Genomic DNA, 23,313 nt, shown 5'->3' with positions numbered 1-23,313 from the left:
GAGTAGTTCAGCAGTGCAAACTGGTTCTGAGCCATTAAAAATATTGTCAAGGAATAAAGGAGCCCCTAAGTGAAAATCAGTATTTTTCAGCACACACATTCAATCTTATCTGTTAGTGGATTTTCTTGAAGTAATGAGAGAACAAACATGAAGTACCTTTCTGGAGGATTTGCACGACTCTAGGCTGCCAGGATGGATAATGAATGTGCTTGATATTTAAGAGGGTCTTTCCCATGAAAACAGCAGCTATCCTGGAAGAGCTCACTGTAGGGACAGAAAACATTACCTGGAATTATGTAGAGCAGACATAATTTATCTAGGTCTCCTTAGAGGTGAGGGGAAATGTTCTTTTATAAAAGACAACAGATCAGTTTTGGCTTGTACAGCAAATAAATGTACTCAGGAATATTTAAGATTTAAAACACAGTTGAGTGTGAGAGAGAAGGAAAATGTGTGTCGCTGGCCTGACTTTATGAGATGGGGGCACACAGCTTCAGCCCTCTGGCTGTTATTGGAGTACAACTCCCATCATCTCTGACTAGTGACCAGTGTGTGTGTGGGGGGGGGGGGGTGTTGGGAGTTGTCCCGCAACATCAGGAGAGCCACAGTTTTGCACCCCTGTTGAATAGTGACCTTAGGTAACTTCTGGAACATTATGTTGCAAAAATGGCAATTTTCCTACAGCAGCTATTGACGAGGGCTGGCCTTCTTCCAGAGCTTCCTTTGTGCATCTCTTTTGTGGCTGGAAAAAAAATCAAGAATTAGAAGAACATGTTCTGATGCTGTGGTAAGGCAAGGAAGGGTCAGGAGACAGGATCTGGGCCATGTTGTTAAATAGACTTAAAACAGACCTAAGGCACTTAATTACCTGATCAAGATGACTAAATGGAGTAAAAAGATACATTTGGCTTGCTCTCTAATGTCTGCCAGAGGATGTTCTTAATGATATGTTGATCCTCATGTTTGTTGCCCAAAAGCACTTTTCAATCATTTAATGCCTATAAAAACTCTTGAGAAAAGTGAGAGAATATCACCACTAAACTGTCCTTCAACTATACCCTTGCTGTGAACAATAGGATACTGAAAAGTAGTGGCAGTGGGTGGGAGAAGGCTGGCAAGCTCCCTTGAGCCCACTAAATTAGGGGAAAATTTGGAGGGAGGGGGTGGCTTACCAGTATCTATGGCAGTAGTGTGTACCTTTTTTATTTTCTTTGGAGAACACCGAACCTCTGTGGGTAGTGGTGGCAACACAGCAGCAACCGCTATAGCTGCCCCCCCCCTTGTTAATGGGGAGGTACCAGGGAATTATGTTTGATCACAAGGTAGTACCAGTTCCTGGTGCATTCCAGGGTAAAAAAAATAGCAGCTGGAGGGGGTGTCAGCTGCTAGAAAGAGTTGTAGTGTTTCCTGTAAGTAAATAAATAATGAGGTCATTGACACCTAATGGCACAGTGGGGAAGCAACCTACCTGGAGAGCAGGAGGCTGTTGGCTTTGAATCTCTGCTGGTGTGTTTCCCAGAATATGGGAAACTCCTGAAAGGCATCGTCTCATACTGTGCGGGAGAAGGCAATGGTAAACCACTCCTGTATTCTACCAAGAAAACCACATGGCTCTGAGGTTGCCAGGAGTCAACACCAACCTAATGGCACATCTTTTCCTTTCTTTTTCATACCGAAAACTGGGTAGGACAAGTGTCCTACCCAGGTTTGGGAACTGTGTGGTCCTATTTTTTGGTTGTGTGAGAGCAAACAACTATGTAGGCAGGAGTGATTGTGTGGAATCGAGGTAAGAGGGAAAGCTGGGTAGGACAGCTTTCCCTTCTACCTTAGTCAAATGCTAGATGTGAAAGCTGGGTAGGACAGCACTTTCCAACCCAGCTTTCCCTTCCACCTTGATTCCACACAATCACTTCTCCCTCCTCCTACCTAGTTGTTTGCTCCCACACAACTGAAAATCAGGAGCACACACAGCTCCCAAACCTGGTTAGGACACTTGTCTTACCCAGTTCTCAGTTGTGTGAATGACCTCGATATGTTGTTGCCATCACTCCTGCTGGAAAACAACCCCTTGCCAAATTTTTCTCCTGAATTTTATGCCCCCCCAAAAACTGCTTCCCCCTTTCACTGTGTGAAAGAAGTGAAATTTAGTGGGTGGGGGGTTGGATTAGCCCTATTTAAGATATGTTAGTAGATAGATAAGCTTCTTCCTAAGTGATTTTCTATGAGGTCTTTTGATGATTTCAAAGAAATTTTAGACAGGTTCACTTTCTAGCACAGATTGGGAGCTTGCACACAATCCGAAGTGGATGGTTTGGGGCTGGGAACAGTCCTTACCCTGTTATGGACAGTTGGGTTCTGCAACCCCCCTGCTCCCAGATGAACACTGGGGCAGCAGCCTTCAAGACTCAGGAGAACCTTCTTACAATGCACCAGGTGACCAGGAGGTGGGAAGCTCCATGATTTCAGCAGCCATGCTCTAATTGGCCATGAGGTGGAAGGAGGCGGGCACGCCCCGATCAAGCCAGTGATCATGCAGAGGACTGTGCAGAGTGGCACATTCACAGATCACAACACTCTTTAAATAACATAGCAGCCAGTTCCTGTGACCTGCAAATGGCACAGAAAGAGGACACATGATCCACTAAACCAGTTACTGGGTTGCTGCTCTGTACTAACCTGGGTTAAGACCCAGGTTTAGAAGCAGAGTTAACCAGCTTTGGTCAACCTGGGCTTGTGGGGTTTGCCCTGGTTCACACATGCATGCAAACCTGGGTTAGTGGCAGATAACACAAGTTTGGGTGATCATGTGTAGACGCTTATTGAAAATGTGAGAGATCCAATCATGTATCTTATATCTTTTTTTACTTTTTCTGTAATTCGACCACTAGGGTGTTGGCAATTATTTAGAGCACTGGCTTCTCTGTGTAAGAATCTTCTCCTTTGTCATTTTCCCGGTTAGTTTCTCCCCTTAAAGCTGTCATTAGCCATGTAGAAGATTCTTCTAAGAGCAGCATCATGGAAGAAGTTTTGATTGGGGAAATTTAAAGGGGAAAGAGGTTAAGCCCCCTCCCACACTGCCATTTTAAACAAATTGGCAGTCCGCTCATAGTTGCATCAAAGGTGCATTGGACATTCAAACATAGGCTGAGAAAAAGTGTAGGGAAAAGCTTTGTGAATTCCCCAAAATATTGATAGAAATTTGATTGAGATTAGGTCTGTTCATACATTCATCCAGAAATGGGTAGGAGGTAGGCTACCCTGATTTCATAATTGTGTGAACTCATGAAAATCCCTCGAACCCAAGGGTAGCCCAGCTTTTGTACCCTGCTATTAACTGTCTTAAAGGAGAAGAGAGCTCTCCTAATTGATTCCCTGATCATGTGGATTCACTTACCTCTTCTGTCCATCCACCAAGACGCAGCAGACATGGAAACAATATAGAGCTGTGCTTACAGGGGCTGCCTTCCATGGATGTGGCACTCTGCAAAGCACACTCTATGGCATTTATGTTGGCAATTGTAATTGGTGGTGCTGCTTGGAGTGATGATAGTTTCCATATAACTGCAACTTTCAGGAACACTTTTAGGAGAGCCTTGTACCCCAGCCCCTCTTTCTCTAAAATGAGTATTGTTCAGCCCATGTAAACTAATTGGGCCTTTTGTATTTGTATTTACATTTTTAAAAAATCTTAATCCCATCTCAAGTCTGCAATAATCCTTTCTGTGAAAGCTGCAGGGACACATGATGAATGGCAGCAGCATCCCAGGGCTAATGATGCTTATGAGGTTGTGATGAGTGATGGAATCTGTGGGGGGTGGCATATTTCACAGCAGGCAAGGCCCCATGTATTTCCTTTACCTGGCCTCTGGATTGTAAATCAGCCTGTGGCCTTGGTGGCAGAGGAAGCTAGAACACAGCCTTGTAGATTCTGGCAAAAGAGTCTAATTAGAAACCTCTTTTCCTCTCTCCATCACAGTAGAATAGAAAAATTTAATTGAACAGCAAAAACCCGTTCCCTTTGTTACAGAGAACAAAAGAGTGTGATTGCTTTTTTTATTATTTTGCATTTTGGTATATTGTGAGTATATAACTAGAACTGAATGAAAACCTATTCAAAGCAATATGAACAATAGAGCCTATTCTGACATCCTTTTGCCAAGCCTTGCTTTGTGTATGGCACAATGGGATTCCTTCCTTCTGAAGAGAATACAGATATTGATTTATTGTTCAAATTTATTGTTCAGTTTTTATACCGCCTTTCATAAGGCATCCCAAGGCAGTTTACAAAAGTTAAAATAAAACAAAACTCCAGAGAGATCACATTAAAAACCTTAAATTCACTTAAACTGTAAAAACCATGAAACACAGCAAAAATATGATACATTTTAGTTTGTTGGACGTTCCTGCAGTGTTTTTCTAGGACAAAATATATCAAAACAGATCCTGACAATGCCAGTGTTTAGGCACATGATAGAACTAAGTAGGCTCTTGCACATCCATGGCTGCCTTCTGTCTCCAGTCACTTGTACCACATCAAATGCCATCCAGGAAAGCCCCTAGATCTTCACAAGTGGATTTGGGGAGTGTGCAGAGGGCTTCAGTGGAAATGGAGGCTGAAAAGCCTGGTGCATCTGCAAACTGCAGCACATGTCAATTTGGTTCTTGGTTTATCTGTATAACTATGTGAAATTTCAAGACTTTTATCCTTAGACTTAAAATCTAGTTTGTTTATCTAAATGGTTTGAGAGATTTCTAAATCATTTGGTTAATGAAATAGCTGGAGCACATGTGACCATTGTTAATCAGAGGCCACTAGAAATGGCCTCAGTGTAACGAGCTAACCCATTGCAGCCATGATATATACCCCTGGATATCACATCATATGATGCCTGATGAAGAGAGTTCAAACGCAAGCGGTACTACTTCTGAGAGCTGCAGACAGTCTGCCACAGAAGAACTCTGTGCCAATGCTAGAATGATGTGATGGCTGCCATTGTGTTACGGGCACATGTATGTACCCCAACCTTAGACTTAAAGGTACCAACTCAGAAGTATCTGGAATTCAGGCCTATGTCTGATTTCATTTTATATTAAGAGTTCAATTAAGGCCTGGACTCAAGGTAAACTGACACCCAGGTCAACGGCTCTGTGAAGGAGGAAGCAATCCAGCATTGTATTGTGAAATGGATACTCAAGGGAGTACAAAAGCCAGGCCTGAATGCTGAATGCTATATCCAAATGCTAAAATGTGACTCACTACCAGATAATGTCTGTGGAAGAGGCCAGAGGCTGATCTCCCCTCTCCTGTTGCAAGAACTCAGCGTTAATCCTTATCAACGATTAACTCAATTGCTCTCTGTAGAGATTCAACATAGGTAAATGCATACAAAGAAAACATCTGTAGACTGTAATTCTTATCTCACTGACAGGATGCTTCTGCCTTAGTCAAATGTATTGATTAACTTGTCTCACACATGTACCCCTTTTTATGTTACTTTAAATATTTTCTTGTTATAATTACACACTAGATAGAGGTACACAAGAAATAATGTAATTGCTGTCTCACACAAATAGAACTAATTCTCTCACTAACTCCTGACTTTTAACACCTTTTGGGAAGGGACCCATTTGCAACTCAGAGATGCAGATTTGCTTTGGGCAATGTTCCCCCCATTCCTAAGCGCACAGTTTACAGAAGATGAGATTCAGATCTCTCTGAATAATTAAAAGACATTGTCCAGAAGGTAACAGCATTGTCACCCTTTTTGGGGGGACCCAGGAAAAGATGAGATTTGAATAGATCAAAGGAAAATACACTATAAAGAATGAGGCTACTGGACAGAGAGTTAGCATTCTTGTACCTACAAGCAAGATCTGCTCACCAGCAATGCCAGAGTTTGCTGCTAAGCCGCAGGGCTAGAAGCAGGAACTCTGTCCATGGACAGGAACTGTCTCCTACAGGCAGTCTTGTGCCTATGGGCAATCTGTGCCTACAAGCAATTCCAGGGTTTGCTGCTAAGCCACGGGGCAACAAGCAGGAACTCTGTCCATGGACAGGAGCTGTCTGTGACTTCTACTGCGCAGTGAGAAGTCAAGACTTCCCCAGCCATAGTGCTCTGACTCTCAGCCGTGATCTGAGCAACTGCTAAAACTCCTGTCTCCAGCCAAGAGCCTCGCTCCTTCAGCTGAAGAGATCCACCGCTCTCAAGTCTCTCTGATCCTGGTAATATGCTGCCTTTACAAGCCTTGGATCCCCTCATCCCTTCCCCTTCTTCTCCTTCCCCCCCTTTCCCTCTACTAATTCCTGATCTCCCCAAAACCATTCCAGCCCTCAGCCTTCCTTACCCCCCCACCCTTTTTCTGTCTATATCTGAATTATGTTAGGCTCTAGGAAGATTTAATACACACACATATGTTAGTTAGGAACACTGGTTGAATATTGGTACTGGCTAGGATGTTCTGTTTAAATACTGTTGGTAATATTGATAGAGTGTTCTGCTTTCTGCTCAACTAGAATTGATGTTGTTATTCTTTTATACTCAATAAAGCCCATTGAATCTTTGAGGATTGGTTTGATCTCCTTTCTTCCATGCGCCCAGATCCTACATGGTCACCATATAAAATAACTTGGTCACTTGGTGACACTATGAGCCAGGCCTAATTTTGTATGCTAGCTAATGAGCATATTTAGGATATAAATCAGGCCTGGACCGTAACAATTGCAAGAATGATGTGATGGCTGCCATTGCATGTTACTGCTGAAGTGGGGTTAGGCTATCATGGAGAAGCTGTTTCTAGTGAGCTCTCTGTGAAGTTGCTAATGCTATGGATCTGTTTCTCTGAAGATCCATAGCATTAGAATCATTGCAGACTAAAGATGTAGATTGTTGCATTAAAAATGGCCATGAATCCTGTGACCAGAAGTATTTATTTAAACATAAGCAAAATAATTTAATATATATGTGTCAGGAAAAATCCTAGGTTTTATAGAATTTGGGAGATATGTGTTTCTCAAATATTAGTGAGGCCTGGGGGAGGGAACCTGAGAAACAGATGTTCATGTTTTGTGTCTGTTGGAAGAGGCACACAACCCCCTCCCAGTTTCTGAGCATTGTATCATGTTCATATGTCCAGAGGTCCAGGCAATTGTGCTCAGCACGTGCCCTAAGACGAGCAAACTACTCTTTAAATTCTTATGAAATCAAATAGCAGTTCCATCAAGATTAAAAATGTGAAGGATGTTTTGTAGGGGTGGACGGAGTTGTAGTTGGGCAGATGTGTCACATGCCTCCCTGCCTCTGAAGCTGCCTCAGGGGCCACCTCACTGGTTTGCCTCGCCTCCCCCGCCCCCGCAGCCTGTCCATCCTGCTGCCGTGCTCCCCTGCACTCATGCTGTCCAGCAGCTTTCTGATTGCTGGTCACTGTGCTGCCCATCTACAGTGCATGGTGGGCTTCACTCTTGCAGTCCACCACCAGTGAGTTTTTTGACCTCAAGGTGGCTGGGGATGGAGGGTGCATGCATGCTCTTCATTTACAGCCCACCAGGACCATCAGAGTTGACGGGAGCATGGTGCACAGCTGGTAGGAGTGTGCGGCTGCAGCTGCTGCCACTGTTGTAGGAAGGCTGACTTTAGAAATGTGGGCTGCCAAAGACCTCGCTGTGCCACTGGGGGTGGGGTACAGTGCACATACCAGATATTGCAATGTCATATTAAACTCCATTCAGACCTAATCACTTGCCTGCTTTTTGCACGTGAAGTAGGTTAAGCAGCACTTTTTGCTTTCTAAAAGGGAAATAAAATTTGATGGAACAAGATTAGGACACTGCAGATATTCAGCTCTGAATACTAGAAGCCAAGCAATCCAGACAATCCCCCTGGCACCATACAGAGGTGACCATTCCCACCACTCATCTCCATGGAATGCTGCGCTTTGCCAATCACTGGTGGAGCCCCTTGCAGAGAAATGGAGCTGTCAGCCCCAGTGACATCTGAGAAGGTGCATGGGGAGCATTGAGAAGTGGAGTCCTTTCTAGCACTTTCCCCAAAGAGCTCTATGGCAGGGGTTCTTAAGCTTAGGTTCTCAGAGATGGTTGGTCTACAACTTCCATTATCCCCTGCTACCATGGCCAATGCACTGGAAAGGATCTGCACACCTTCCCAGATGTTGCTGGAATTGACTTCTCTGTTTTTCTTTAAGGGGCTTGAGTGGCACTTGGAAAATTACAGCATTGCATGGAAGTGAGTGGTGGAAATGATCACCTCCCTGCGGTGCCAAGTGAGCTCTGTGGATTATTTTACTTTGGATATTTGAAGCTGAATATATGCACAGTCCTAAACAGAATGGCCATATTTTGAGAGGGGTGTGTCTGCAACAATTCCACACACATTCATAAAGTGTGAAAACAATATTTCTGGAAAACACTGTAACAGTGATGATATGTGACTTGGTAATGAATCATCTTTTATATCTTAATTTTCACTTTAAAAGCTGAGGAATTTTAAGTATAGCTCCAAGCAACTATATATTAGTTAAGAACGAGAATTAAGCCTATGATTTTTTTAAAAGGCTGCTCTTTAGTTATAGATACTGATCATGCAACTTTGCTTGGAGTTGGGAAACTTGCTAGAAATAATGCTGTAGAGCCAGTTCATCTAAATGGAAGTGAACTTGACATTTTTAATTCTGTGGAACTGATGGGGAGAAGATGCAGTGACAAGTGATGCTTTGTTATCTCTCATAGGCAATTTCATTCCTGACACCACTGGTGGTCATATTTGTGGTGAAAATCATCCGACGGACAGACAAGACTGAAATTAAAGAAGCCTTTTTAGGTAAAGTGAGAATCATATTGATTTTTAAAATGGAAATGTTATTGCTTCCTGAAATGTGGAAGGCACTTAAATTCTCTCTCTTTCTGGAAACAGGTGTGTCAGATGATCTTCTGACCTTGAAAAGAAAATACAGTTCTTGGACTTTACTGGGCAAACACTTTTATTCTTCCCCAAAATCTGTGTTCTTCCTGACTTCTTAAGTCAGCAGAAAGTACTGATAGAGCAGTAAAACCAAGCAAAAGTGAGAAGTGGGTGAAAGTCATGTGACAGTGGAAGACTGTATTAAACAACTTTTTTCTGTCGTTGGGGAGATGAACAGTTGGGTAGGTTTTTCTGCTGAAGCTATAAAAGCAGGGAGCAACAACCCATCTCTCCCCCCCCCTCACTTGGTGGTAACGGATCTTTTCTAAAGATTGCCACACTTTCTAAGTTAGAGGACCTCATGCCAAAATCTCCTGGTGAATTGCCATAAATGAAAAAGCTTGTGCTTTCAAAGTTTTATATGTCTGAAATAGACAGTTGATGTTTAACTTAATACTTAGCATATATATAGGATATTACAAGTCTTCCAAGCACTTTACACACACTATCTCAGTCATTCTTACAACAACTCGATAAGACAGACAAATATTATTATCCCTGTATTGCATTTTGGGGATAAGGGGGCTACGACTGAGAGAATAGCTGAAAGCCATTTAGTGAGTTTGTGACTGAGGTGACGCCAGAAATTCCTGGGGCTTCTGGGCTCATGCTGTTGTTCTCTATCCCAGTTCTGCCTCTCTCTTCCACTCCTGTTGTCCAGCACCACCACCACCACAGGCCTTTCACTGACTCAGTTCATTACCAAATGCCAAGCAGATGGGAGAGAATGATCCTGCTTTGGTACTATTTTTTTCTTTGACTAATCACCTTACTCATATGCTTCAACTTGAAGCTGAACCCATTTGAAGTTCATCCCCTTTTAAACTGTTGGTGTAAAAGCTGTATTTCTCTTGTTGGACTGTCGGCCATACACAGGCTTCAGTTCATAATTTAATGTAGACTTCAGTTTAATGAACACACAGGCTTCAGTTCAGTTTAATGCAGGTTTCAGTTCATAGATATTTTCTTTGTACCATTTACTTGGTCTGTGAAGCTGTACCATGAGAATCATCTTGGGGCTGGAACAGATTATATTTAGTTATCTTTGTCCTTCTCATGCCAGTAGCCCTTACTGTATTGATTCCAAGTTGTCCTGCAAACAGGAAATGTTTGAGCGGAAATGTCTTGCCACCAAATACATGGTAAAGTTTCCACAAGCAAGGCTTTGCATTGGAGCTGTCCAGCACTTTTCTGCTGAATGGAGAAGGAGCATAAGAAAGTGATATGCAAATAGGTGACATCTGCAGTTAATTTGGGATCCTGAATCTAGCAGAAGCTCAATACTATACTCCCACACACTTCATAGCATGACATGCCTACACTGTCATCAAATTCTCCGAATAGTCCTTAGTAGATAGTCCTTAGGAAACAACTGCTGGAAGCTGCTTAAGCTGTTCCAGGCCACTGAGAAGCCCTGTAGTAATTCCTGAATGGCCCAAGGCTTCATTGCCATTTAACAGCATTGTACAGTAGTGCTAATGGTTCTGCAGGAAGGAATGCTGCACAAACCACAGAGCTCTGCAGGGTTTGAACAGTATTGCATGAACGGATCCTGATACCAGCTGATCTAACTTGTTAAACATCAAAACATAGGGATCCTGTCTGAAGCCACAGGATTCTATCCAATTTGCACAAAGATAGGGAATGTAATGCTCTTAGTACTAGTTTGGTCTAACGAGCAAAGTGGGGTAAACAAGTGTATCTAACTTCAAAACATACATACATCTCACTGTGTAACTTCTTAAAATCATTACATGGAATTACAACTCAGTCATGAGATTTGAAAAGAAAATACAGAGAGACTATCCTATAGTTACTGGAAACAATTATTGTATTTTTGTTTGCAGCCACAGGAAGGGATACAAGTTTATATTTTAAGCAAGTTCACTATTCCAAGAGCTTCATATTACATCAGTTCTTGCTCCTTCACCTAAGCATAAGATGTGGCAGGTAATAGGGCACTTTTCATAGCAGGTTTCTGCAGGGTTTCAGGGCAAATTGCTATTCAGCCGTACAAGGCATTAGCAAATGGACTTACTGGAGCCCAGAGGAATCTGGGGGTATCAACTAGCATTTCAGTTGTCTGTGAACCCTTCCTGGCTGCAATTAACAAAGCAGTGAGAAGCTGGGATGGAGGGAACCAATTTCTGTCTTCTCCTTGTATGTATTTGGACATGGTTGTTGGCTTGTGGTGTCTTTTTGTAAGTAGGCAGTTATTAAGGGATGGAGGCTTCCTAACTTGGCTGACCTGCTGCTTCACCATCAGCTGACTGCTGGCTTACTGGGATCTGGATGGCTTCTCCTGATCTTCACATCTAATCTTACTGACTGTGAGCAGGGTCAAATTTCCTGCTGTAATTCCTTAGTAACAATGCAGCAACCTGTTGCGGGCTTCACAACTGCTACTCATGTAGGTCAACTCATTTCTCTGTTGAAGGGGAGGGGGGCTTTGGGGTCCCATAGGCATGAGGCATGAATGACCCCATGCTGTAGGACATCACATAGAAGGTCAAGGTGAATCGAGTATTTGAATACTAGCAAATTTGAATATGGGTTAGCTTTTTTCAGCAATCTGATCTCAAGCTGTCTGAATTCTTAACACATAACAAATGCAAAATATATGTGTTGTGGTTCTATGAGAATAAGTTCTTATTTTGTTTTTTAGCTGTTTCCTTGGCTCTTGCTTTGAATGGAGTCTGCACAAATACAATTAAATTAATAGTGGGGAGGTAAGACCTGCAATATTATAACTCTTGGCTTGTTGTTGCATATAATTGTTGGATATAAATGAAATGCACTTTAGAAGTTCTGAATGGAAACAAGAATGTATATAAAGTAAAGCAAGTATTTGCAACTACCTCAGCAGCTGCCCTGTAAAGGAAGGAAGCGCTTGAATAAGGATAGAGAATATAAAATTCTAACTATGTTGTTTTTGTGTAGAAATATCTCATAAACATGGACTCAAAAATTCATTGTAAAATATAGTTCATCTATGGAGGCTTTCATCAAATTGGATTACTCTCAATGATTTATTGTGTTTAAGGGAGTAAGAGTATAGTCATATTATGAAGTAGCATTCATACACAGCATTCTGTTTTCTAAATATTGCCTCACATGAACCTCTCCTCTTATGTTACACAATAACAGGCACACTGTAGAATAATGGGATTTTCTTCTTCTGTATGGCCCATCAGCACTAATAGTAGAAATGAAGGCGCAGGTACTAGTAGACTCAAAGAAGCCATAAAACCAAAACTGTACCAAGGAATCAGTTACTATAATTCTTGAAATAGAAAGTTTTGAGAATAAGCTTTGAATGGCAACCCCATGGTCACACAATGACTGTGGAAGGGACAGGAAATGAGCTGAAGTGCCTCCTACCCAAACATAGGAACAAGTTGTACTGTAGAATGGCAAACTTGCAAGAGTTAAATAGAAGTTGTAATTCTTTCAGGTGTTCTTGTTTCACAAACAAGAAAAGATTAAATAGAAGCTGCAAGCTGAAATTGCAGATCCAAACAAGGTTCACAGGTTTATGAGAAAGAGAAAAAAATCAGCTGGAGAAATGTGAAGGTTTTTTTTAAATTAAAAAAACCAGTGTATAAAATCGGTGTGTGTGTTACTTCATTACGACATACATGGTATATATCAGCTAAAGATAACGAAAATGGCTGCATATAATGTAGCATCTGATATACAGGCGGCCCTCGTTATTTGCAGGGGCTCTGTTCCAGCCTACAACTGTGGATAATGAAACAGCAAATAATGACACCTTGAGTCAATGGAAATTGGGGGGCAGGGCAGTGGTGGTTAGGTTCCAGAGCCCCGGAAAAAGACCCCAAAACCACTGAAAGGACAGGGGGGATGCAGAACTAAGGATGGAGCACAGCACTTGGCTACCTCAGTTCTCCCACTCTCTAGATGCTCCAGCAGTGGCCCCCAGGTTCTCCATAATCGTGACGTTTCACCACCCAGCAGTTGAAGTCCAACACTTAGCAGCACCAACCCCTGGCCTGATTGGTAGATGGGTTGGCCAAAGAGGCAGCACAGAATTGAACCCAGTTCAAGTAAATGCACACAGAGGAGTTTCTTCACTCCACTGCTGCCTAGCAGCACTCCATCTCTCTCAGCAGCAAAAATCAAAATTTAAAAGCAGTGGAGTTCCTTCACTCCACTACAGGGTTTTTTAAAGCACCCCAGCTCCAATCTTCTGCTTAGAGCGCAGGTCAGGTAGCAGAAGCAGGCCCTGCTGTGGCAGACCTACTGCCGGTGTTGTCATCATCATCATCATCATCATCATCATCATCATCATCATCATCATCATCCTCTTCCTCCTCGAAGCCATGGAAAGGGGAGTTGTTGCTTTCCAATGATTACTTCACAGCTGTGGTGGTGGGTACAGCTACCTTTTCAAAGTAGCCGCAGATGGTCCTTTGCTTCCCCTTACTTTGCAGAGCCAGGTAGGTGTCCTTATTTGCTGCCTTTTGAAATTGATTCTGCGCTCCATCAGGCCTGTTTGTACACCTGTAGGTGTCGCTTTTCCCCTGGCTTTTTGAAATTGATTCTGCGCTCCACCTGGCCTGTTTGGTTCAAATTCGAACCAGCTTCAAACCGGGGTGGGTAGGTTTGAGTTTGGTTTTGCTCGCACCCCACTCTGGTTTGGTTCAATTTTGAACCGGTTCTAAAACATTCTACATAAGGTATAATGGGAATTTGAACTGGCCCATTATTCCCTATGTGAAGCACCTAGGGGCACAAATCTATTGGACACTCATGTGATTATTAATGGATTTTTGATCATTTTTTCAGTTTTTGCATTTCTCCCATAGGGAATAATGGGGATTTGAGGATGCCTCATTCCCCCTTGGGGGGTGACTGGGCACCCTAAATTGGATCTGGGGGCACGGCAGGTTGTGTCAGAACTCCCCCCAGGCAGCCCCAAGTCGGTGGGGTTTACAAGTCCTCCCCCCCGGAATTTTTTAGTTTTGGTCTCTATCTCAGAGTGGATTCTCTGGTTTGTATATAATATTATGAAAAGCTCTTCAAAAGGGCTGCCTGGGGGGAATTCTGGCACAACCTGCTGTGCCACTAGACCGACTTTGAGGTGCCTAGGCACCCCCCAAGTGGAGAAATGAGGCAGATGGGCCACCTCAAACCCCTATTGTTCCCTATGGGAGAAAAGGGAAAAATGCTTTTTAAAAAATCACATAAAATCCCCATTGCTTGAGGGTTCAGTGGGTGGTGGGCACCTATGGGTACCTACCACTCATCCCAGGTTTGTGCCCCTAGCAGGCCACATTACCAGGTGTGTGACCTTAATTGCTTTGAACTCTGAGTTCAGAGTTCACAGCAATTAGGGTCACTCTCACTGTGCTACTTATATGAATGGGTAGAGACTCCTATGCATTGAAATGAAAGGAAAAATTCTTTTAAAAATTCTTTTTTAAAAAACACAATAATAAATCCTGCAAACTTGGGGCTGGCTGGGGGGAGTTGAGGCCAGACCTACTGTACCCTCAGACCCACTTTGGGGTGCACTGGCATCCCCCAAAGGTGGGGAATGGGGCATCCTCAAATCCCCATTATTCCCTATGGGAGAAATGCAAAAATTGAAAAGATCTTCAGAAAAACATTAATAATCACAGGGTTGTCCGATTGCTTTGGCGTTTGGTGGGTGGTAGGCACTCCTGGGTACCTACCACCCACCCCAGTTTTGTGCCCCTAGGTACTCCACATAGGGAATAATGGGGTGGTTTGAGTCTTTCCCCCCCCCAAAAAAATCATTAAAAATCATAGAAGTGTCTGATTGCTTTGGGCTTTGGGGGGTAGTTGGCACCCATGGGTGCCTACCACCCAACCCAGTTTTGGAGGCTTGAACCAGTTTGAACTGGTTCAAGTAGAACCAGGCTCTGTTTGGTTCAAACTTGGACCGGCATTGCCAATTCAATGCCCCGTTTGGTTCAAGTTTGAACCTTCGAACTGAACCAGTTCAAATTTGAATCTGTTTGCACATCCCTAGTCATAATCTGACAGCCTCTTTGTGGTGAAGGGCTTGAGAAGCATCTTGTTGTCTTTTCCTCTTCTTCATCAGTCTCAGGAGCTGCCTGGAGGATGTCCTCCAATTCTTCCTTGGTGGACTCCTGATGGGATTGGAGGAGTTTCTCCACCTCATGTGGCTCAATGTATTCCAGGCCTTCTCCACCAACAGTATGCACTAGATTAATGATTCGCTCCACTTCATCAGCTACTGAGGGAATGGCTGCAACAGATGAAGAGGTGACTGTCCCAGGCCACAACTTCTTCCAGACTGCATTATGTGTGTGGGATTTGATGTCTGCAAGGAATGCCATGATGTTCTCAATGCAGTCAGTGATGCTGTAGGTCCTCCAGCAATCGCTGACTGACAGAGAAGGATCAACTTCCATGAGATCCAGCATCCTCCTGAAGGTGCAAGAGTATAGTACAACTTGAAAGTTGCTTGAAAGACCTTGGTCCATCGGTTGAATCAAGGAGGTGGTGCTGGGCTGCAAGAAAGTGATCTCCATGTTCAGTTGTGTGAACTGTATGGTCTCAGGATGTCCAGGGGTATTATCGAGCACCAGGAAGACTCTGAAGGCCCAGTTCTTGGAGGCCAGATATCTCTGTGCACCTCATGCAGAAAGCAGTTGTTGACCCAGTAAGAGAAATGTGCTGCAGTCTTTTCTCCTGTTGGCTCTCCAGAAGATGGGAAGCTATTTTTTATTCTTCCCTTTCAGGATACAAGGGTTCTGTGCTTGGTACAGGAGCATGAGCTTGACCACTCAGTTCCCTGCAGAATTGCCACATATCAGCAGAGTTAGGTGGTCCTTGGCAGCCTTGAAACCCAGAGCAGTTCTTTCTTCTTTGCTGATCGAGTGGGATGGTATCCATTTCCAGAACAGGCCTGTCTCATCAGCACTGAACTTGCATGGGCTTATACCCTCTGGACTCAATCAGCTACTGGAACTCTGCTGGAAATCTTTGTGCCACCTCATGGTCTGCTGATGCTACTTCCCCTGCCAGCTTGACATTGTGGAGGCTGTAGCGGTGCTTGAATCTTTCTTTCAAACCAGCCATTGCTCTCCTGGAAACCATGCTCAGCAACTTCAGTTATTTCCACCATTTGACCACCTCACACCACAAACTGCCTGTAAAGCCACGGTCATTTCTCGCAAATGACTGATCCACTCCGTGGCATATTCCTCTGGGCCTGGCCCACAAACTGAGGGCCTTTTCCATGTGGGGATCTTGTAGATGGAATGCCAGCGTAAGACTCTGAGACATGCCAGACAGCACACTCGCATGGATACTGGCTTCACTTTTCTTAATAGAACAGAGACTCATTGATGCCGTAATGGTATACAATGGATGCCATGCTGTCTCCACAAGCCAACATGTCCAGCAGCTTCACCTTCTCACTCAAGGGCAACACTTTGTGGGACCTTTTGTCACTCCCCTCAGTGCATTTGCTCATTTTGACTGTGGAGTAAGGGAAAATGTGTACAATGATGTACAGTACAATCATAATTGTGCCAGACACTCACACACATACACATACTTGATAAAGTACAGTAGAGGACAGTATAGTACTGTAACTGATAATTAAAATCAATTTTCAAAGGATACTTAAAATCAATTTTTAATGGGCACAATACTTGAGATCAGTTTTTAATAGATACAGTATTTCAAATCAATTTTCAATGAATATCCAGTTTTTAATAGATACAGTACAGTATTTAAAATCAATTTTTAATCAATGCTTAAGATCAATTTTCAGTAGGCACTCTACAGTACAGTACCTAAAATGAATTTTAATTGATAATTTTAATTGAAATTTAAATTTGCTACAGTTATTCAATACTTTAATTAATTACCAAGATTAACATTAAAATTTTGATTTCAATTTTTTAATTAAGCAATACAATGTCATCAAAATTAAAATTAAATTTATTAAAGTGATCACATCTTACCAGGGCTGCACAATGCTGCAAGTGGCTCCTCCAAGTAGCTCCACAGGAATGGCTCAAGAAAGGCTCCCACAGGCTTACAAAGGCTCCACAGAAATGTCTCCAAAAAGGCTCCCAGTGCTCTAAAACAATGGCTCCTTAGGACACCAAAGGCTGACAAATGCTCTTAAAATGTCTTTTTGAAGCACAAAAACCCTTAAACATGTGGGCCAAAGTATCCTTTGGTCCTCCTCCAAACTCTTCTCACAACCCATGAGCACATACAGGACGAGCATGACCATAGAAGGATGGAACCGTGAGCCGAAAACCACTGTACCATGGATAACGAGGTTGGGGCTATATTACCTGACCAGGGACATGTGAAACCACGGATGCCAGGACCACGGATAATGAGGGCCACATATATTTGGTGCTATGTATGTCTTAGTGAAACAACATACTTACTGTTTCTGAAAATTATTTGGTATTTTACATAGCCCTCTCCAGCCTGTTATTTTTATTTATTACGAACCTATGAACTTCTTGTTGGATCTGTATAGAGTCACAGTATCCTCCTTTTTGTCTTTATTCAGTATGTTAAAATGTCTTCATTTCTCTGCCAACAGTGAAGGGGAAGAGTTACAATGATCTGGGATTTAGTTACTCAGTTAAGCTGAAACCAGCTCACTGCATGACACTGTTTTGTTTAAGTTATATATGAGACCTTTTTGAGGATATACTGTATATGGTGAGCCTATCTTAAAACTAAATTAGGCAATTGATTTCTGAAGAAACTGCATCTGTAGTGAAGTCTTCTGTATTCTGATGCACATCTCCCTTGTCACACTGCACTTTAGGCTGTTAGAATCCTTAACTACTTTCATGGCCAGAGCACTCCAGAAGAAAATAACTAATTGATTTCCTTCAGCACCCTTGCTCATTATAAAACAGGAGGAAATGAAGTTCCTCAGCATAAATAGTCACTTTAATGTAATGATCACTTTGAGGTTTTTACTAATGACTGCTCTTCTGTTTCAAATGTCCATGGTGTTTCTTGTAGACCTCGTCCCGATTTCTTTTACCGCTGCTTTCCAGATGGAGTAATGAACTCCGAAATGGACTGCACAGGTGATCCGGATGTGGTATCAGAAGGCAGGAAAAGCTTCCCCAGTATCCACTCTTCCTGTAAGTTCATTCAAATATGGACAATGCTTTTCTCATCTATCTTCTGCCATCATTCCTACTGATGGCTCAAGGGCAATTCAAGGTGGAAGGAACATCTCAATAGGCAGAGCTGCTTCACTGTGGTTTCCAAGGCTCAAGGTGGCTTTTAAGGATTCCAGGTCTATAGAACTAGTGGAAATATTGCAGGGTAGTAAAACATCTTGAGTCTACTGCAGGCCTACACAACTTGTGACCCAGAAACCCAAATGTAGTCCTTCACTCATGTGTGATGCTATTCCAAGTGCTTACCAGCCCCCTGTTTTTGTAGGGCTATGAGTTTACCAAGTTGCTGGTGGATCTCAAATTGTATATGCTTGGTCAAGAGGATAATGTAGTGTACATGATAGATTACTAGGAGTAATGCATTATTTAAATAGGAAAATACTGTGATAGAACAACTGAATCCAGGTTATCTGTTGCTTTTAGCTCCATGATTCGGTAGACTGATAGTGGGTGCTGGGCTTTCCGTTGCTGGAGGATTTCATGCTGTAGCTGTGCAACAATCTGTTGAAAATGTTCTAGCACTGGGTTTCCTGTATCAAACAGGGGTTTAGACTAGATGGACTACAAGACTGCATCCAACTCTATGATTATATGTTTCCTTTGTGTCTTTCAGGGGGTGGGTAGAAATCCTTACATAGTAACCACTATAGGTAAATGCCCAAGGAACACAAAGGAGAAATTATATACAGAAGAATGTTGTGAGTGTGTGTGAAGCTGCTAAGCATTCATGGAGAACTGCAGTTATTTAAGTCCATTGCCTTTGAATGAACAAGTAATCTGCTTTGAAGGAATAGGTGGAACATTTGTACTGTTGTAGAGATGTGGCTGTTCTCTTGAAAAAAAGACCTATTGGAAAATCTTGCTTAAACATATCTCCTTGTCTACCCCATCCCCTGCAAATTCTTTACAAACTTTTTTTTTAAAAAAAGCCAAATCAATTCAAATGGCCAAGTGGGAAATTCAAATACCCAATTCAAATACCCAAGTGGGAAATAACTTGTGCACACATCTGAAGGTTGGCACACACATGCTTGTCTGTCTGTCTCAAGCTGCTGCCCTGCAATTGCAATGCAGCCTGAAGCTCCAGTGGGCATGACACATCCAACGGCCTGAGTTTGACCTGAGATGAGCTCACTGCAGGTTTTTGAAGAAGAGCAACTGTATCTTACAGCAGCACTGCCAGCAAAGCTTCTTGAAGCGGAGGGCTGGTCTACCCACCGATTCCAACTGGTAGACCAGCTCCCCCAGAAGAAATCATCATATTTAGGGGGTGATTTGCTTTGACTTTTTTGAGGGCAATTTGATTCATGGTTGAATTTGTGAATTGATTCGGGATTGAATTGAATTGCACACCCCTAGTTGTGATTGCTTGATTTCTCTGTTTTTGAACCTCAACTTGTTCTTGGTGGGTGTTGGACTGGCTCAGAAGCTGAGCCATTGTTCTAAGTACAACATATATGGCCCTTCAGAGATGGATTAGAGCTGAATCAGACAAAGAGAATGCTTCTGCTTGGCCACCTGCGTTCACTGTGCCAGCCCAAGGAAGGAGATGGAACAAGAGATGAACTGAGGCTAGCATTCTCTGTAACCAGCCAGTGTACTAGATTCACATCCTGCCACACACAGATACTGTACAGGAAGGGCAATTGTGTTAACTTCAATATGCTTTCACCAGGCTGTCCTGCATCAGGAAATATCTTTAGAAGAAAGTTTTCCTTTTTTGTCTTCTTTTTGCTGCTGTTCCTTTCCCCTCCTTTTATTGTAGGGGAGAACATAGTCTGCTATCTCAGAAAAAGAATGACAGTTGACATGATAATCCACAATTCATCTCTTGAAATGATAGTTAAAAGCAACTGTTATAGTTCAATATAATTTTTTTCTTGAGTTTGTACATGTGAAGGTAACATGCTGTCAAGCTACTGGCAAGGAGAGATTAAGGAGATTGGATGAAAGTGGATGGCCTTCCTTGTTCTTGCTGTCAGCTTAAAATGTTTCTATACAACGTTCTGTTTTCTAGTCAGTGTTCAGCAGGATTTTTGATTGGCATGTTTAATGTATTACACAACATTAATTTCACCAGTTTGGTCCTAAAGCATTACCACAGCTGGCTCTTTTGCACATACAACTTGAGTAGTCTATTCGCAAGAGATGTATAATGTCAGAGGAAGATCTCAGAAGGAGGGAAGGAGAAACTAGAATTCAATGCTCCCCAAAACTAATTTTTGATCAATTAGTTCCTTCTCACATTACACCACTCAGCTGAGTGGACTATTCATGTAAACAGTTAAATATGCAACATAACTGGTTGAAGTAATATGTGAACTTGCTCTTAGGGAGAGGTGCTCTAACTCCTGGACCTTGGGGACCTGGCCCGTGGCCTCCAAGGTCCAGTGGGGCCTCCAGTAGACCAGGGAGCTCCGGGGGCCCCCTCCTTCCGCCCCCCCACGCATCCACCCTGTCTTGCCCTGTGAAATGTTACCTTCCTTAAGTGCGGGTGGGGGGGTGGAGGGATGGGGGTCAGCCAAGCAGGCCTCCCCCCTGCCCTGTAGCAGTGTCAGCAGCCAGAGCAGCCGCTGGGCACCATGGGCCTGTCTGGCCCAGGGGTCCTTGCAGACTGCGAGGCGCTTCAGTGCACCTCACAGTTTGCAAGGACCCCTGGGCCAGACAGGCCCATGGTGCCCAGCGGCCGCTTCGGCCACCGCTGCCACAGGGTGGGAGAAGGCCTGCTCAGCTCACCCCCACCCCACCCTGGCCACGCTAAAGGAACTAACTTTTTGCAGAGCAGTGGCAGGGTGGGCACATGGGGTGGTGGCAGGAGCCACCCCCCCCCAATGCAGGGGGGGCCCTCACGGTGGTCCAGGCACTACTTTGGGCTAGGTGCACCACTGCTCTTAGGGTGTCTCAACAGTTATCATTAAGGAGCTAAACCGGACGTGCTGAACAAAATTGATAGTCAGTTTTCCTAAAGGTTAATGGCTGACATACAAATGAATGCAGCACTTCCACAAACATCCTAAAGTGGTGCAAGGATGTTATACTAGCCAGAGGCACTAAAGCTAGTTCCTTTAGCGCTGCCAGGGTGGGGTGGGGTGCTTGACATTTCTGGTGTAGCTCCTTAACTTTCATAAGCCACTGCAGAGCATTATTGATCTGTGATGAGTTAGAAAATAGATCTTTTCTTCTGAGATGAAGCTAGAAAGGCACCATATTTGTAACCTGCACTGTCTGGAATGATAAGAACAAGGCAAGAGGCTTACGCTGTGGGGCTACAAGAGGAAGATACATAATCTTTTGGGCTTGTAAGCATTCACAAGAGTAGATGATAAAACCATTTGAAACATTTTTGACTTGTGACTGTTGTTCCACTGTCTCCTGTGTAGCGGACTAATATTTAATATTGGCTAATGGTTGAAAGTAAAGGATTTAAATTGGGGAAAATGGTGTTGGGAACTATTTATTTTATTTAAGTGATAACAATTTCCCCAAGAAATGTGGTAGATACCAACTCATTAGTAGTATTTGTTATGTTATAACAAAAATACTTAGTTTTGTTATGTTATTTAGGTTTATTTAGAAAACTATTAGGTTTTCTGTTATAACAAAAAGGCATAAATAACCAAACAATATCAGGAACAGTTAAGAACTACTAAAACCCACTTAGGTAAAATATATCATGTGCAAATGGGAGAAAAGGCTTTCCTCAGCAGGAAGGTTTTTCCTGCCTTCCAAATGGTGGCCTTCTCTGGGGGCGATTTCACTGATGCTGGATTTGCTTAATATGCTTCCGACATGTAAAAGAAGCTTCAAATCTATGAGCAGATTTGATGGCAGCAGAACCAGTTACAGAATGATGGCAAAACTAATGAGATGAAAGAGATTTGATCTGATCACTCATTTCTTCAAAGTTGGGCAAATAACAGCCACTGTGTGTGTTGGTGTGGATTTTCCTTATGAGGCAAATAGGATCTTTGGGGTGGACGGAGAGAGATATTTTTATTCATAATGTGGTGAAGGAGAAAAGCCCCTGTGCTGTGTTCCCAATCCAGATAACCACCCCTTCCCAAGGAACCCCTACCTATTTCTGAATATTTAAAAAGACAGGAGATCCAAACATGGTTCTGTGTCATTTCTTGTTTGGCCTTATCCAAGTGAACTAAAATGCTGGAATTCTTTTAGGTTCCTTCCATTGTGTTTTGTAGAGGGGCTTTATAAGTTGGTGATGGCAGGGGTTGTACATACTGAGTCATGACCTTGGATGACTTCTCATGATGTGAATATTGTGAATGCCCATTGATGTGAATGCCCATTGATACTTCTTCCATGTTTCTAAAATGAATGGGTTGCAAGCTTGAATACAGTTGAGGGGGTTAAAACCTGACCCTTATCCCAGATCAGAGCTGTACAACTTTGGCCCTTCTGCAGATATTGGCAAACTCCAATCATTCCTGACTAGCCACTGTGGCTGGAAATGATGGGAGTTGCAGTCCAACAACAGCTGGAGGGATGAAGTTGTGCAACCTTGCACTAGATTTGGCAGGGATGGAGAGTGGAATTATTCTCACTCCAGGATGTCCTTGAGTACATATCATCGTTGTGCCTCATGTGAGTAAATGAATGTCAGCTATCATTCATATGGGAGAAAGTGCTGCATGTGTAGACTATTGTGGGGGACAAAACTTGGTGTTAAAAAGGTGTTATCCTTTCTCTTCGTTAATGAGCAAGTGCTCTGACTTAGCATTCTAGACTACATACCTTCTGATCAACCAAATGGTGGATAGATTACAAGATCAAAACCTGCACTAAATCATGCAGTTTGTTCTTGGCCCCAGCTCAAGAGGATTCTGTTTTGGGTTAATTATGCCTGTATTCAAATGTGTATTATGTCAGCTTGTTCTGATATTCTGCTTGTTCCCACAAGCATCGCATATTTTGTTGTCTTGTCCCCTTTTTACCCCTAGAGAAGAATGGATGGTGCTCACATGAACCAGAGGGCAATGAGCAGATTTACCCCTGAAAGAACAACAGCTGACAAAAGTGTGCAGTGCATGTTGAAAGAGCGGATTTTGTGCTCAATCATTTTATAGTAGCTAGTGTCAATCAGCTGGCTGCAGACCAAAGTGAAATGAGAAATTGGGCATAGGAATACA

General features: G+C 43.0%; 1 protein-coding gene across 8 annotated transcripts in view; it reads left to right on the top strand.

The window, feature by feature from the left end:
* PLPP4 (phospholipid phosphatase 4) overlaps positions 1-23,313 on the top strand; it is a 186,487-nt gene that overhangs the window by 72,574 nt on the left and 90,600 nt on the right. For 7 of the 8 annotated variants that reach the window (XM_053310179.1, XM_053310185.1, XM_053310180.1 and 4 more), the window contains 3 exons: positions 8,744-8,834; positions 11,641-11,704; positions 18,000-18,124. In XM_053310179.1, the coding sequence (XP_053166154.1) occupies positions 8,744-8,834; positions 11,641-11,704; positions 18,000-18,124 (280 nt within the window). The remainder of the gene's footprint in view (positions 1-8,743; positions 8,835-11,640; positions 11,705-17,999; positions 18,125-23,313) is intronic. The other variant, XM_053310184.1, reaches the window with a different exon arrangement.

The sequence above is a fragment of the Hemicordylus capensis genome, chromosome 3, assembly GCF_027244095.1.
Source record: "Hemicordylus capensis ecotype Gifberg chromosome 3, rHemCap1.1.pri, whole genome shotgun sequence".
NCBI classification, from domain to species: Eukaryota; Metazoa; Chordata; class Lepidosauria; order Squamata; family Cordylidae; genus Hemicordylus; species Hemicordylus capensis.
Note: the sequence above shows the minus strand (reverse complement) of the source record. Positions and strands in the feature narration are given on the sequence as shown.